The following is a 17,066-nucleotide window of genomic DNA, read 5'->3' as shown; positions in this document are numbered from 1 at the left end:
CGCGGGCGGAAGCGGAAGTGAGCGGCGCGATCATGGTGCCGCTGGGGCGGGGAGGGAGCGGCTGCCGGCGCCCGGTGAGCGGGGGGGACCGGGGGGAACCGAGCCGGCCGGGGCGCAGGGGCCCGGGCGGGGCACGGGAGCGGCTCTGCGCGCGGCCGGACAGCGCGGGGACAGCGCCGCGCTTGGGGCGGGCCCGCGGCGCTCGGGCCGAGCCGGCCCCGCTGCCACCGCCCGCCCCGGGGCTGCGCCCGCGAGTGGAGCTGGGCCTGGGCCGGTGGAGGCGCCTGACCCCTCGCCCGTCCTTGCGTTGCAGATGAGTCGTTGTGGCCGGAGCTCCCGGTAGCGCGGAGAGAGGCGCGGAGCCATGGGCGAGAACAGCCCCGAGGGCAACGTCATCTACTATGAGGTGGAGGAGGACGACCTGGCCCAGGATGACAATATGATGAGGTTTGCTGACAAAAATGGGCTGGTGTCCTCCTCCTCCGGGACGGTCTATGACAGGACAACTGTGCTCATCGAGCAGGACCACAGCGTGCTGGAGGAGGAGGAGGATGAAGGACAGTGTGGTGAACACTTGCCTTTTTTACCAGAGGGTCATGAAGAAGGATTTCATTTAATAGCAGATCATGAAGGAATGTCCCAGGGTTATGTGCAACACATTATTTCTCCAGATCAGATTCATCTAACAATAAATCCTGGTTCAACTCCCATGCCCAGGAACATCGAAGGAGCAACGCTCACTCTGCAATCTGAGTGCCCAGAAACCAAGCTCAAGGAAGTGAGTAGCTAAGTGTGATCTTGGATTTGTGCTTCTTGTCAGTGGTTTTCACCTGGTGACCTGAAGGGTTTGAAAAGTTGTTTTTCCAGAGCTGTTTGCCTGGAGTTAGCAGGAGTTCTGCTTGTTCTCCAAGGTTTTTGTGTAGTGGAGTGAATTGCCGTCCACTAAATCTGCTCTGTGTACTGGTCAGAACAATGTCCCAGCAGAGCTGCCAAGGCTGTTTCTTTTTCCTCTGACTCCACCTGGGAACCTGCCTGGAGGCACCGTGACACTGGATGGCAGGAGGGTGTGGCACTGACAGAAGTCAGTGGTGTGAGTTTAGTGATCTTCTGGTTTTCTTCTGGTTGGGTCATGTGTTTTCTGAGTTCAGAGGTAACTGAAATATTCTGAGCTCTCTTACTCTGGGGTTGGCCATGTTCTCTAGAGAAGCACATCCAGGTCACAGTTAAGGGCCAGGCCGTTGGTGGGAGCTGGAGTACCATACTTGAGATGCCAAACTGTAAATTGCTTGTAGTTTTATTGTGTCACTCACCATGAAACTGAGAGAGGAGAATAAGGGAAGCTCTAAGCTGCCATCTGTTGTTTTTTGAAAGTTCAGGTCAGCCTACACAGTTAAAATGGAGTTTACTCTTAGTTCTGTTTTACTGATGAATTTTCTCTGCACGCATAGTGGTGAGGGCTTCTCCTGGAGTTCTTGCAAAGCAAAGTTGACTGACACCAGCATAGGGACAGCTTTGTACTCCTTCTGTGGCCCTTCTGAATTAGGCAGTGGCTGATGCGTCCGAGTATTTATGCCAGCGTCAGTGGTAGCAGCACTGTGTAACCACAGTGAGAGTGAGAGAGCCGCAGCACCGAGCCCTGCCTGTGCCCCTGAGCCCTGCCTGTGCCCCTGAGCCCTGCCTGTGCCCCTGAGCCCTGCCTGTGCCCCTGAGCCCTGCCTGTGCCCACTGAGTGATTCCCATCAGCCCGGAGCTGCCGTTACCATGGTGAGGAAATGGGGCTGGCCGGGGTCAGCTCTGCAGCTGGGGAACTTGTGGTCCGAGGCATGTTCAGCAAGCCCATTTGAGTCTCCTTTTGTCAGTTACCCGTGTCAGCAGCTGCTGCAGCTGCTCGAGTGTTTCCCTTTCTCTGTCAGTCATGTCACTACTTTCTCTCCTCTCTGTGGGACCCAGAGCAGGGGGTGGCAGCTAAACAGGGTCAATGGCTGCATGTGCAATTAAATTGACTTTATTTTTTCACCCTTCCTTTGTAAAGAAGGCTTGTAAGACCTGGAATTTCCTGATGAAATCCTTTATCTGAATTTATTTTTCCATTTCTGGAATTAATTTCCCAGAGCAGGGGACATTGACCCCATAATGTGAGGGCAGTGGCAGTGAGCCCTGAGCATGTGTGTCACTTACATCTTATGAAAGGCCTTTTTGACCTGCTGTTTCAAAGGCCTGATAAGTTGTCTGGAGATGGGGAAGGGAAAGCTCTAAACCCTCCGAACATCTGGCTTATCTTTGAAAGCCAGCAGCACAGTTCTTCTGTATTTCCAAAACGTCTGCGACAGTTCTAACACTTGAGATAACTATTTTAAAGTCTTAAATCTTCATGTCAGTCTTAGACGTTCAAGAAGCCAAAGGGTGTTTTACGCTTTAGTTACTTTTAACTTCTTTTTGTTTTATTGTGCATCTATCACTGTAATTCTGTTGCTAAGAACTGATGTGATTACAGTTTTGTATTTCAAATTCATTAATTTTTTTCAATGATGACACAGAAAAATCAGCCATTTAGGGGCAATGTTGTAAACTCGGGAGGAGTTAAAGGCAAACTGAACAGTTAATGTAGACTTTGGTCGAGGGTGTCAGGTTCCCCTAGTCCTTTTGGGTATTGCACAAGTTCCTGTTTCTGAGTTAAATGCTGGATTATAGCTCTTCAGCGTCCCCTGTGCCCCTGGCAGAGGCAGCAGCTCACTGTCCCTGGCCAAAAGCCACAGCCTTTGGCCTTGAAGCACCTGGTCCCTGTCTTGCTGTCCAGGACTTGGCCTGTGCTGCCTTGCTTGTTTTCTGTTTTACCTGTGTGCTGAGACAGCCTGGAGCTCTTGCTGCTGCATCTGCGAGGCTTTCAAACCAATCTCTGATGATTTTGGATGCATAATAAGTGCTTACTTGATGTGCTACTGTGAAAAGAGAATGAAATGCTTCACATGCTTCACAGAAAGGTTTGTTTTGCTCGGAATGTGGTGGTGCTGTTGCTGCTGCCTGCGGTGTGCTCGGATGGGTTTGTGAAATGAAGATTTGGCCCTTGAGGGAGGGGGAGCACTGCAAGGCCTTTGTCAGAGTTCAGGTCATGAAACTGTCTTCCTGTACATATGAGCAGTGACAGCTGGGAACCAAACCCTTAATCTGTAACTAATAATCGTTATTTCCTTCTAGACCTAACTGTAAACACCTAGAAAGCTTAGCAGACTCCTCTGATTTTCAGTTCCTGCCTTTGTCAGATCCCTTGTGTACCATGGCAAGTACTGTGGAGAATGTCCTGTAAAGTGTTCATTTCCAGCTGCCTTAAAGCTCTAACGGAACATTTACATCAGCACTGATACAGAAATTGTACTGGATCTGGCGATCCCTGGGGAGAATAATGTACCCCTCCTCATCCAACACAACATGTTTTCTGACCTTGGTGTGTTACTGGTCGGGGCTCCCGTGCTGTGGCTGAGTCAGCACAACCAAACTTCCTAATTGTCTTGTAATTGTGCTGTAGTGCTTGGGCATTTATGGGTAACTTCTTCCTGATTTAAACTATAAATTAAGGGCCAGTTGCTTTACAATGAAATTATTGTTTCCTTCTCTGTATGGTGCATCTAAGAATGCCGAGTGACCAGATAAAAATGCAAAGGGATGAATTCCCCACTTCCCCTGGCAGGCAGGAGCTCAGCCATGCCTAGGACAGCAGGGCTCTGGCATGTCTAACAGAGACTCAGGAGCACAAAATGTCCTCTGTTCCTTCTCATTCCCCAGCTCCATGTACTGAGCGTGACATCACGTGGTCTGGAATATTCCTGGATCAGTTTGGGTCAGCTGTCCCAGCTGTGTCCCCTCCTCACTCTCTGTGGACCCCTAGCCCCTTGCTGGCAGGGCAGAATGAGAAGCACTAAAAAAAAAATCCATCTCTATGTTATCAACCCTCTGTTCAGCACAAATCCAGAACATGCCCCCTACTGTGAAGAAAATTAACTCTACCCCAGCCAAACACAGCACATTACAATATTTCTGTGCTTTGTGTAATGGTCCTTTGTATGTCCCACCTGCTTTAATAAAATTCTCCAAATATGAAGGTTTTGTTGAGGGAAGGTTAAGGTGGATGCCAGCCTGTTGAAGGAGCAACAAGAGACCACAGATTGAGATACAGGAAAGATCACTCAGCATTTATAGAATTTTTTAAAGGGGTCTTGCTGGCAGTTTTGTCCCCTACAAAACAGATTGGAAGTAACTGGGAAACTATTCCTCTTTGGTTTTGGAGAGTTGACTAGAACCCAAATTATGCCTGGTGTGACTTGCTAAGTCCTTTCTTGGGCTCCTCAGTCACTTTTAGATGTTGAGGTTTCTGAACTGCAACAGTCAAACGAAAGCCGTTGGACTGATAAGTCAATGATGAGGATAAATTTATTCAGGCAGATCAGGTGACATATTCCTTCCGCTTCACAAGAGAGGATGAGGTTTCATTAGGTGTTACCACTTTCACGCTGGAAGCTTCTACATGATCCCTTGTGCCTGTTGCAGAAGGCGGGAAGGTACCAAATCTAGTTTGATATGAAACTGTCCTGGGAATCCCAATGGCTGGCTGGGAAATCTGTGACACCAGTCCTTGGGTGAAAAGCACCTGGTTTGATCTGTTACACTTTGGTCACTCGCAGTTTCAGTGACCACAGAAAGGAAGAGCATAGTTCAATGAGGTCTGTTTTTGGCATAAGTTGAAATAATAAATGAACTAGTGGTTAGACCATGAGAAATGGTGAAAACTGTGTTTCTCATTCAGGGTGCTGATGGGAATCCACACACAGGGCAATGGTTTTGATGGTTGTGACAGTGCCTCTTCCCTTGTCTCCATTCTCCACAAATAAGTAGCTCTGCTAGGAACACCTGAGTGAAATTGCAGGGGCTACACGTGGGGGTAATGGGCAGGTTTCAATGGCCCCTGAATGTCCTTTCCAACTATTTTATCAGATTTTTAGCTAGAAACCTTTTGAATTCTGTTTTTCCTTTTCCCCCTTCTGTTGGATTCCTGTTCTGCAGGGCCAGCTGCTTTCCTGTGTGCCACTCCTTCCTCACGGAGCGCAGCAGAAGTGTTGTTATCTGGGAATTAAATAGCAATAAATTTTTTTTCCTGGGCTTTGGGGTCAAAATCTGTTGCATTGCCTTTGATGTCTGACGGCAGTTCTACCCTCTCTGGGTTCGAGAAATGATTAAAAATTATTAAACAATGCAGCATTTTGTCCTTAGGTGAAGCGCTACCAGTGCACCTTTGAGGGCTGTCCCCGCACCTACAGCACTGCTGGCAACCTGCGCACGCACCAGAAAACCCACCGCGGGGAGTACACCTTCGTGTGCAACCAGGAGGGCTGTGGCAAGGCCTTCCTCACCTCCTACAGCCTCAAGATCCACGTTCGAGTGCACACCAAGGAGAAGCCATTCGAGTGTGACGTGCAGGGCTGTGAGAAGGCATTCAACACACTGTACAGGTGAGAGGGTGTTCAACACACTGTACAGGTGAGAGGGTGTTCAACACATGGTATGGGTGGGAAGACTCTGGCGAGTTCTCTCATAGGTGTGGCTGCTGCTATTCCGCAAGTTGCATCCGCTTTGTGTCTGAATACAATTGTTTTACTTCTTCCAGGTACAGGTATGAATATAAACCCTTCAAATAAAGCAATGTTGTCCCAAGAGTAGGATGGCAGAACTGTGGTCGCATGCTTAGCTTCTTTATATTCCAGTAGCATTGAACATGGTGCACGAGCACAAGGGATTCTCAGACTTGCTGGAGGACTTTGTAACTGACAGCAGTCACTTTCATGAACTTGTTACCTTCCACTCAGGATATGTTAAGCCTTTGATCCTGTCCTGTACATTTGAAGGAATGGCTTGGTTGCCTGAGGCCAGGACTGTCTCATCCTAGCAGTCCTAAGAGGGATTTTTTTGGCCTGTTTTTTAGGTTGAAAGCACATCAAAGGCTTCACACAGGGAAAACATTTAACTGTGAATCAGAAGGCTGCAGCAAATACTTCACAACGCACAGTGACCTGAGGAAGCACATTCGAACACACACAGGAGAAAAGCCATTTCGGTGAGTTGCTGGGTAGCAGTTCTGGTTTCTTTGGGTCTCAGATAACGGGGCATCTGTGCCAAAAGGCAGCTGTTACTTCTCTGAATGGAAAGGTGTTCTCATGAGACATGAGTGAGGGTGGCTGGCTGGCATTGGAGCATGTTTGTTCTCGAACTCCCACAGCTGCCTGTGGGTGCAGAGACTGTCCTAAAAGATGAGAATAGTCAAGGTATTTTTTTAAACGTAAAATACTGTGTGCCACAATGAGCATCTTTTAAAACACATTGCTGCTTTCTGCTGCGATGCAATGTGTGTGTATTCTGTGAAGAGGCCTCCCAAATTCTGACTTCATACTTGGATTTTAAAGTCCTGCTGAGAGCCCTGCTATGGTCTGTGTGGCATGCAAAGCAGCTGCTGGGAGGTACTTGGTTACTAACACAACTTAGCTTTGGGCCTGCTTTTCAGAGTCCTGGGACTATGCAAAGCATGATCTAAGGTTATAGCTAATGCATCAAAGCAGGCTGATGCTGACTCTCCTGTGATGCCTCATTCAGGTGTGAGCATGATGGCTGTGGGAAGGCTTTTGCTGCAAGCCACCACCTCAAAACACATGTTAGGACACATACTGGTAAGTCCTAAGGGTTTTATTTATTTTCTTTAATTGAGCTCATTCAGTTTATACTAACACTCTGAATTCCTAATATGAATTTGTAGTTACATTTAATATGGGGATGACAATCATGTGACATGGATAAAGGCAGGAGGGGATGGCATCCAGGGGGACCTTTGCAGGCTGGAGGAGTGTGCCCATGTGAACCTCACGAGTTTAAGAAGGCCAAGTACAAACTCCTGCACCTGCGTCAGGCCGATCCCAATATTCAGTTTATGCAGTTATATTTATGCTTGACAGGTCTTGAGTTTAATGAACGTGTTTCACAAACGCGTCAGTAATGATGCATAACAAATGTGTTGTGTGTCTGTTCTCATGGTGAAATGGAAGCCTTCACCTCCAGAAATGCTGAATGCATGAAGGGGCATTAAACATCTTGTTTGTGTGAAATATTATTGCTCTTTTGGGTACTTTAAAAGTGTGTGTCTGATAGGATGTTTGTAAGTCTGTTAAATGTGTTTTGCGCTGCCTGTAGGGGAGAAACCCTTCTTCTGTCCCAGCAATGGTTGTGAGAAGACTTTCAGTACCCAATACAGTCTCAAGAGTCACATGAAAGGTCATGAGAAGGGACATACCTATAATGCACTTCCCAATAACAACGTGTCTGAGGTTAGTAGCACTTCTGCCTAGTGCTTCTCTGTTAGGTGGATATAACCCATATCTTGGGAAGACATCATTTGGTCTGCAGCTTGTTCCAAAGTTATAACATTTAAGAGGGAGGTTTTCAAAGGGAGTTGTAAGTACTCACTTTGCCATGTGTACCCACGGTCAGTTGTATCTATCAGCTTGCTTCTCTTTGTGTGTGCTTTGGTTGGAATCAGTACCTTGGAATAAGCGTGTGAAGTAGAACAGATACTAACTGTGAAGGTTTAATTTTTTTATTTCCTATAGGCTGATTTGTTCCTGTGTTAATTTAAAATTCTAGGTTATATAACTTTTTGGAAGTAATGTGACAGAGATGTTTAGAATCCTTGACAGCTACTACATATTGTTTGCTTAGAAATCTTGCTCCTTTGGTTTTAGAACTGAGTCCTGGTTTCCCATATACGTAAAAAAATTCTATGTAGGCAGAGTTGTATGAACTCCAAAAAATAATTTTAAACATTTCTGACATTATTCTTTTAATGTGTAACTCAAATCGTTTTTTTCTTTTTTTACAGGATACGAGCCACTCACTTTGTCTGAGTGATTTAAGCCTCATATCAACAGATTCAGAACTGCGGGAGAACTCTAATCCAGTGAGTTACTGTCCTGGAGTTGCCTCATCCTCATCTGAGTTTTGCTTTTTAACTCCAGCATGTGCAGTGCTTAGTTCAACCTGCTGTTGAAGGCTCTGCTTTTTTTTTTTTCCCCCCAGCATAATAATGTTCTTGGTTCTTGATAAATGTTCACTGGGCTTAAGTTTTACATAGGGGAAAATTAAATGCAGAGGAGACAGTGTCATTTTGTGGAAGCAGGGTGCAGCTCTTGTATATGATCATCGAGCAGTGTGGGTGACTAGAAATGCATAGTCCACAATGGAATCTAAGTTCAGCTACTTTTTTCCTGCTCCAGGAAAGGTTCTGCAAGCAGCCAAGAACGAATTAATGTCTGTTTCTGTTTCTGACTGAGTACTACATGAAATAAGGGTTAAACTAAGTGTGGATACAGAGGGATATATTTTACTTTTGAAGGAGTTAATTTATTTTTGTAAGGATTTGTTCATTAAGTTGGTAAATTTGATTATGGGTAATAAAAACTAGGTGTCATTTTACAGCAGGTAAGTAAAATAGGTTGCCTTACCTGAAGTGACTGGTTCATTGGAAAAGTGTTTCTGACATGCACACTGCTTGACTGGGGTTTTTGCAGAGTTTATGGAGACCTGAGATATAACATGGTCTGATGTCTTCCTCTTGGTGTTCTATTTGGCAGACACATGGACAGGACCTCAGCACAATCTCACCAGCAAGCATCTTTGAGTCTATGTTTCAGAGCCCAGACCACACTGCAAATCACGACGACTCTCAGCAGACAGGTACCAGTTGTATCCGCACTGCTGTAAGAGAAAAATTTTTGACACCTCTGCATGCATGTACTGAATTCAGCATTTCAGACTGAAGCTTAGTGTAACTCTAAGAAGCACAAAGAACTTTAACTTCAATATTGAAATTTGTTGGGATGCACAGTGTGCACAGACCACGTGGCAGTCAGTGATAGGGGAGGTGACCCAGCATGTTGTCCTGCAGTGCTGGCATTGGAGCTCTCAAACTGCCACACCAGCCTGTTTTTAAGGTTCTCTCTTGATGTCACTTCACAACCAGGCTGATACAAAGCTTCTCAGAGAGAGCTGATGAGGCTATCAGGCTGTGTGTAGGGCTCACTGGTACCAGTCTCTTGAACTGACACATACTTTTAGCTTTCACTGTCTGGGGTTGGTTTTGAGCACTAGTCTGAAGATGGGAACATGGTAATGCATTATTTGGCAAAAATCCATCAGTTAGCTGATAAGTTCATTGAAAAAGCTGTTTATTCAGACCTTATGAGAACTGATGTATTTGTATTTTTTCTGGTGCTTTCTTGGCAGCCTCCTTGATTGAAGGGTTTAACGGCGACACGGACTCGGTTGCTGCGGTCCCGCCCCCGGCAGGAGACGCTGCATCGTTGTCCCTCCCCCTGGTCCTGCAGCTTGGCCTCTCCGAGCCCGCGCAGTCAGCACTGCAAGCCTCAGCAGCACCTGCTGCTCCCTCCTCCATAGCACCCAGCTCACAGCCTGTGTTTGGGAATCCTGCAACTGTTTTACAATCCCCAGAAGTGCCTGTTCCTCACAGCACACAGTTTGCAGCCAGTCACCAAGACTTCCTGCAGCACACCCAGCCGCCGCCGCAGCCCATCGTACAGGGACTGTCAGTGGTTGCTGGGGCTCCTGCCCCAACAGCCCCGAGTGCCGCTGAGCCCCTGCCAGCTGTGGTTCAGACTGTGCCTGTGGGTGCCAACCCCGTTCTGACCAGTAACCCCACTATAACCATTACTCCTTCTCCGAGCACCGCCATTCTGCAGTCCAGTATTGTCATGGGAGAGCAGAACTTACAATGGATCCTGAATGGTGCCACTGGTTCCTCACAAAGCCAAGAACAAATGGTCAGTACATCCAGCACAGCTTTGGAACAGCTGGAACTATGCCTCCTAGCAGCCTGGCTTTAGAAAAGGGAGGAGGTCAAACCTTTAACTCTAAGATAAACCCCAGGATGCACTGCTGTGTAATGCTTGTCATGTTACCATGTAGAAACATGTCACCAGTGCAGCTCCTGGAACAGACAGAGAAACAAATAGAGCATAGAGAAATCCAGGGTGCAGAAAAATCTTCCTTGCTTCTTTCCCCCAGTGTTGGGCTTCTGCTGGCAGGTATCAGCTTGGTTTATCCAGGACAGGGCACCACCCAGCCTGAGGACGTATGTGGGGCTTAATCTGTTACTTTTGACACATAAAAACACAAAAGACTCTGTAAAGGTTGTGTTTAGGCATTTTATAATTTCTGTCTATGCCTAATTTACCCTGATAAAGATAATGAAAATAATTTTTTTGAAAAGAGAATGTTTCTGGTTCTCCAGTAAATCTGGATAGCCGAGACTTCAAGAGTTTCGTCTTTGACAGTACTGGTGTCACTTCAGGCTCTCAGCTGCAGGTGCACTTGAGTGGCTGCAAGTACAGCAGTGTTTTAAGAATTCAGTCAGTCAGTTGTAAAAACCTACAAGCTGAGTTAGCAAGCACACAGTGCAGGGGATGTTACTCCCCAACTTTAGGATCACTGAAACAGTACTTTTGGATAGCCAGAACCTAGCCCAGTTCTCCTGCGTGTTCTCTTTGGAATATGTGTATAGCTGTTTAGGATTTGGTCAATAGGAATTTGATTTGATTTGATTCACAGATTTTTCTTGTTTTTCTTTTTTTTCCCTTAAAGCCACAAGTTCCAAAAGTAGTAGAAAAGGTTTTTTTTACCACTGCATTACCAGTAGCTGGCAACACAGGTAAGCATGACACTGAGCTAATTTAACAAAGTCTCCCTGCTGTGAAAGTATGTAGTTCCATTGTGTTTTGTCTTTGTTTCACCTTCAGGAAACCCTGTTCAGCAGATTGGTCTCAGCGTTCCTGTCATTATAATAAAGCAGGAGGAGGCCTGCCAGTGCCAGTGTGCCTGCCGAGACTCTGCCAAGGACAAAGCCACTGCCACTGTTAAGAAGGAATGTTCCTCACCTGATTCGAAAGCTTTGGAGCAGCCAGCACCCCAGCTGCAGCCTCAGACCTTTCCTTCCTCCTCTGCTCCTCCTTCCTGTGGGCAGAGCAGTCAGATAGTTAACCCTTCAGACTCCCAGACTGAAACATTAAGTGCCATGGATGTATCGGACTTCCTGTCCCTCCAAAGCCCTGAAACCCCATCTAATATAATTCCAATTGAAGCACTACTGCAGGGTGAGGAAGAAATTGGTTTGAATAGCAGCTTCTCTAAGTGAAGATGTTCCAGAGTTTCCTTTGCACCTGGAGGATAAAACCCTTCTCCTTAGAAGCAGAAACTGAAGGATTGATTCCTATTCCTTCCTCGTTGGAAGTTTTGTGGCTTATTTCTGCTTCACAGGTGGCATCTTAGTCACATCCCAGGTACATCCACCTTTGAGATTCTATCTAAAAAAAAAAAGGTAAAAAAAAAGAAAAAAAAGAAAAATCTAAGTTATATATGAACTGTTTTGGCTGCACTGTCTGTCACTTTTGCTTGTCATATGTGAACACAGAAGTTAAGGTTACTCATGTGCAAAAAGATTTTTAAAAGGAAAAGGGGGGTTAGTTTGTCTCCAATTGCACATCACTTATGTTTGGGATTAAGGTACTGGCAGCAAGTGGGTCTTTGTTACAACCTCTTGGGTCTATAATTTTCTCCTGTCTCTCATGTCTATACTAACCATGCACTAAAGGGGAGCCCAGGAAAGGAGGCTGCTGGGGGAGGAAATGGCATTGCTGTGGAAGAGGATTTATCTGCAATGTGATTGGAATGCAATTGTCACACCCCTGATGGGGAGCTGGTGCCTGGGTTGACTGTACTAATGCTGTTACTAAAGCCTGCAGGAACTTTGGGGGAGTTTATTTTGGCAGGGCACAAGTACCTTGTTCCCCTGTTAGATCTGTTCATTTAATTCCATTAGGACTCAAGTGTGTTGCAGACATTGTGTCACAACACGGAAGCGCAGTCGGAGCTGCTGCCGGCTCCGGCTCCAGAGTCTGTTTTCTGTGCCTCTCTTCGAAGGGTGCAGTGAGTCCCAGGTGTGGTCAGGTTGGTGCCTGCTGCTCTTTTGATTTCTTTGGCTCTGTTCAGCAACAAGTCATCATCCTAACCCCAGGACTGTTGAATCAGAAGCACGGTGCCTTTGCTGGTTACTCTCATATTTTGTGAAGAACAACTCTAGGAAAATGTTCAGAAAGATTCAACATAAATTAATTTTTAATTCAGTGAGTCTGTCCTCCAGCTGTCCATAAATGCTTCCTTTTTTTCCGGTGAGCTATATAATTTCTGCCTGACTCTGTCTCCAGCCTACTGCAATGCCAGTTTTTTCTGCAACGGGGCTATTTCTTGACTAAAAGATGTTACGCAACAGAGTAGTTTTTCATATCGAACTGAGAGTCTATATTCTAACCTACTCAGGGTAAATCAAATCCAATCCCCCCCTTCCACCAAAAAGCCTGTAATGTTGCAATAAATGCAGTCTCATTCTAAATGGTTTATTTATGCTGCATTATTTTAAAAGATGTAATTTTATAGTGTTTCATCCATCTTTCTGGCTTTGGCTGTCAGTCGTCTTGTGTTAAAGGAAAGAATATGAAATAGTCTTTATTCAGTTTACAGTGTTGTTGTTAGTGAGATACAAAGATAATGACTGTAAGCCAATTAGTGGGGAGTGTCCCTGCACTCAACTTAGGAATGCAAACTGTAGTGGATAGAGATGTTTCACTCTTTGTGTTTGATCAGAGCTGCTCTCTGTACCTGTGTGGGAGAACCCTGTGAGTGCTGCTGGGTAATCAGCAGGTGTTTAACTCCTCTGTGTAGCCTGAGGACACCACTGTCACTCTGAGGTGGGATAGTGGCTTCAGCGACCTCACGGTGCCATTCCTTTGGGAATGTGCTGCCCCAGCGTGGGTGGAAGGGGGCTGAAGGGAACTTTCCCCTCTTGGACAACTTGCTTCCAGTCCAGTGCAGAAGGGTAATGCCATGTCCCGTGAGGGTGAGCAGCTGTGCCAGGAGTGCTTCGTGGCCAGGACGTGCCATGTGGCTGTGTCAAGGCAGAGAGCTCGGTGTTGGCAATCGCGGGGACAAACTCGGGGGTACCCAACACACTGGTGGTGTTTCCTCTGGAGGTGTGGCAGCGCTCCGCAGGGCTCTCGCTCTGGGTGCTGCAGCAACAAGGGTTTTATGCATGAAACACAGATTAACAAAGCATTTTGTGTTTTGTTCATGTAATGGTAATCCCTGGAGGGCTGCAAGGTGTAGGCCCCTTTGCTTTTCTCCTTCATTTTGTGCTGCAGTTGGGTTGCAGGTAGCAAGAACTGCTTTGAACACACAAAAAAATAGTCCCAAGCCAGCATGGCTGGGACTTTCCTCGCAGGGATGAGTCTCCTACCAGCTCTCGTGCACAGAGCTCCACTTGGGAGGGGGGCAAGGAGCGCCTGAAGCTGTGTCGGGGTCCTTCTTGTGCCCCTCACTGTGGCCTCATGCCTTTCCTTTGGCATAGTGCAGCAGTGGTGTTCGAGGATGATTGGGTATGGGGGTGTGCCTGTGGGAGACTGCTGATGTGGGAGTGTGGAGATTCCCCTGGAGTTGTGGGGTTTTCTCTGATGGGAGCAAGTGTCCCAGATGTGGCCTGCACTGTGACAACCAGGGGATTTAGCAACCTCTTCTGAGCTTTTGCAGCCTTCAGGGAGGTGTTTTTACTTTTGCTACTTGTGACTTAGTCCACCTAAAACACTCTTGGTTGGACCAGAGAGCATCATCAGGAACTCCTTTGTGACAGAAATGAGTAGAAGAAACTACCAAAGTCTCTGAACTAGGAAGCTCAATGTGGAGCTGCAGCGATGGGCAGCAGTGTCTGGGGTCGGTGTCTGCTGTTTGTCTTCACAGCTACTGTTTTCTTTTGGCATGTTCCAGGAAAAGCACTGTGTCCTGCTGACTCTTTGGTGTATTGGGTTTGGCACTGCCCTCTTTTACGTGCGTCAGGCAGGCTGTAATTCAGGTGGAACTGGTTAGAGATTGCACTGAGGCAGGAATGTGTGATTCTGTGAGTGCAAGGGCTGTGCACCCGCCCAGCTGTGTTGTACAGGTGTGTGTTTATGTTGTTTCTCATTGGTTTGCTTTCCAGAGTGTTGGTGCTGTGTGTGTCTGAGATATTTTCACATTTGCATTATCCCCAGTGCTGTGTGATCAGACGTTATGCTCCGGGGCAGTTGGTGTTGTGCTGGGACGGGAGGAGATCCAAGGGCAGCTGCAGCAAAGCCCTGAGATTCTGCAAGGCCAGAAAATTTCATGTCTTCCCCTTGCTGCCCCAGCATGTAGCATATTCATAATAACATGGTTAATAAAGGGGAGAGTTTCTGCCTTTGCAGATTTGGTGAGACGTTGGATTCCAAGAAAGGGGCACGTCCCCTTAATAAGCCAGAGCCTCCCGGAACAGCATGCCCACCTCTGCAAAATCTGCATGAACCCCTCAATTATCAGTCAGAGAGTAAAACTGCACTGCTCTGGGTCACCTGTGTTAAAGGTTTTTGCTGGTTTGTGCTAGTGGGGATTTACTTGGTCACACACAATTTCCAGGTGGGTGCAGAAGCCTAAACACGTAGGGGGAGTCAAGTTACCAGCGTTGGTAGCTCTGATCGCCAAGCAGGAACTTGAGTGAGCAGACTTGGTGTGCAGCTGAAAGCTGGAGAAGTTGCTTTTCATGCTTTTAGGGGGTGGTGGAGAGATGGAAAATCAGCACTGATTGAATGCTGGTACCGAATTACATGGAACAAAGTACGAGTTGGGCACTTGTGTAAGGCTGAGTGTGCCCAGGAAGACTAGTTCGCAGAACCTCATACTGGTATCTAAAATGCACTTTAGGTTATTTTATCTTTAACCCAATTGCTGCAATTTCTTTTGTATATACTTTCACAAAGTTTATTTTTGGTCTGAGTAAAAGTTAACAGGGGTGTGCAAAGATGAGCACTTAACTTGGTGCAATACCTGTAGCTAAAGATTCTTTTCCCGTTTGGTCTGTGTGTGTCTGTCTGACAGAACAGGTATGGTTGGTGCCGTGCTGCTCTTCCCCCATGCCCCAGACAAATTATGCATCGTTAGTAAACGTCCAATCTATGCAAAAACCCCACTGAGAGCACTGTGCTTCATCAGCCTTTTCTCTCACACTTTCTGGGGGCTGCTTGTTGCTCCTCTTGGACACACTGTGTCCCTCGGTGTGTGTCCTTCCTCCCCTGTCCTCGGTTTGCCACTCATGTGGGAACACAAGTGACAAGCTACTCTCAAACAGGCATGTTGCACCTTTGAAATTTGTCTTCAAGATGGTTTCTGATGTCCTGTTACTGCCTTATTTCCTGGGGGTGGCATGGCCACAGCCATACACAACATTGTCCTTGACCTGCAGCAATGCTGTGAGCTGTTTACAGCACTCCTGCTCCAGGATAACCCGGGCTGGGAGCCAGAGCCAGTGACCAGCCCGCTGGTGTGGAGCTGCGGGGGAAGCTGAGCTGAGGGTGGTTGTCCTTGAAGGTGACTGGGGATGAGCAGCTGTCCCTGGCTTGGTTCCTGAGCTGAGGCAGCCAGGGCAGTGGGGCAGACCAGACAGGACCTGGTGTCACGTTCTCGCCTCTGCTTCTGGCCGGGAGACACCAGGCAAGGCATGGAACCTCCCTGTGACATGAGGACAGGGAGTTGTCTCTGTGAAATGATTTGAGATCTGTGGGTGAAAACTTCTGGGCATGAGTGATCTGAGCTAGCTGGGCAGAACTGCTGGAGTCAGTTTGGACTGTAAGACAAAAAAGAAGAGCATGTCTTTAATAAACCCTATAAATTTCTGACTGCAGAGTTTTTAATTGTACACTACTTTTGCCATAACATATTTTGGAAGTAATGTCAAGGTTTTATAAATGTTATCTGTAGTCGATACTCATGGACAGGGCTGAACTTTTAACTTTTTTGTGTCTTGTCTTGGATTCTATCACACGTTCTAGAAGTTGGATTCTGTGTCTGCACTGAGAAATGCAAATTAAACTGGATATTTATGTAGTAGTGTACATAGTCTTGAGTGTGTGTGTTCTTGGAACTAGGTGAAAACCCCACCCCATGCTGTGGTGGTGTGCAAGCTGGCCAAAATTTGGTTCATTATGCAGTGTACACTTTCTCAAATAAATGCAGTTTCTACTTTTTCTGAAAATTTTGATTTTTTTTCACATAACTTTTTTCAGCAGACTCGAGGGTGTGTTTGCCGTGCTGTAGTTGGCAGTTGCTGGTGTTCCTGGTTTGTGACTCTTGTCCTCCCACTGCTCAGGCTGACCCTGCTCTGTTCTGCCTCCCCTGACCCAGCGCTGGCAAAACCCAGCCTGGTTCCACCCCGGGGCCTTGGAGGTGGCTGAACTAAACCCCAGTTTCTCAAGAATGTGTGTATTGTAATAAAGGAATTTATTTAACTCTGAAACATGGGAACAAATGTGCTTACATTGAGCAATGTGAAGATGTTAGTTACAGGTACAGTACTTCCAAAGGAAGAGCATCTCCAAAACCCAAAAAAGAGTAAATATGAATTTGTATTTTTTGAAGAATGTGAAATAATGGTGTTTGCTTAATTGCTCATTTTGTATGAAGTTAATATTGTACTTTGAAATATCTGCAAAGAAGTGGAAATTAACCTTTTTGGAATTGAAAGCAATATTAATACTAATGGAATCCTAATTAAATGCTTATTTAAATATTGTGTTATAATAGTTTTTCCTGAGCGTATTCTGTGGGAGATGAGCGTCCTGCCCTTGCCCCCTTTGGAAGGCATTGGGGACGTGGAATTCCAACCCTAAAAGGCAGCGTTTGCCTTTGCAGCCTCCTCCCTCTCCAGCGCTGGCCTTCACCAGCTTCCCACCCTCTGGTGCCCTGCGGTGCGGGTGGGAGTTGGGTCCCACCCATCTCTCCAGCCTGGTCCCCGGAACTGGTTCTTCCTCAGGTCCTGCTTCTCTCTCCAGGATGCTGCTGTCGGCAGGGACTGAACAGCTGCCCCAGAGCAGCACAAGGTTTGTGTCTCTGCAGCCCCTCGAGCGTGG

At 46.8% G+C, this 17,066-nt stretch overlaps 1 protein-coding gene across 1 annotated transcript; it reads left to right on the top strand.

Annotated features, from left to right (window-relative positions):
• Nucleotides 1-14: 14 nt before the first annotated feature.
• MTF1 (metal regulatory transcription factor 1) lies at nt 15-12,493 on the top strand. The gene is made up of 11 exons (XM_050326314.1): nt 15-74; nt 314-778; nt 5,263-5,501; nt 5,972-6,103; nt 6,637-6,710; nt 7,228-7,361; nt 7,913-7,990; nt 8,664-8,766; nt 9,316-9,869; nt 10,690-10,756; nt 10,845-12,493. The coding sequence occupies exons 2-11, from the start codon at nt 365-367 to the stop codon at nt 11,237-11,239; spliced, it is 2,190 nt and encodes a 729-aa protein (XP_050182271.1). The 5' UTR covers nt 15-74; nt 314-364; the 3' UTR covers nt 11,240-12,493.
• The last annotated feature ends 4,573 nt before the right edge of the window (nt 12,494-17,066 follow it).

The sequence above is a fragment of the Myiozetetes cayanensis genome, unplaced genomic scaffold (assembly GCF_022539395.1).
Source record: "Myiozetetes cayanensis isolate MyiCay16 unplaced genomic scaffold, myiCay2020 scf31, whole genome shotgun sequence".
In the NCBI taxonomy this organism is placed as follows: Eukaryota; Metazoa; Chordata; class Aves; order Passeriformes; family Tyrannidae; genus Myiozetetes; species Myiozetetes cayanensis.
Note: the sequence above shows the minus strand (reverse complement) of the source record. Positions and strands in the feature narration are given on the sequence as shown.

Bases quoted from the DNA above. Each gene is read 5' to 3' on its own strand.
- MTF1 (XM_050326314.1), top strand. From the start codon at position 365: ATGGGCGAGAACAGCCCCGAGGGCAACGTCATCTACTATGAGGTGGAG. The intron at 5,502-5,971 runs GTGAGAGGGTGT...CCTGTTTTTTAG, and splicing joins GCATTCAACACACTGTACAG to GTTGAAAGCACATCAAAGGC. The intron at 8,767-9,315 runs GTACCAGTTGTA...CTTTCTTGGCAG, and splicing joins CGACGACTCTCAGCAGACAG to CCTCCTTGATTGAAGGGTTT.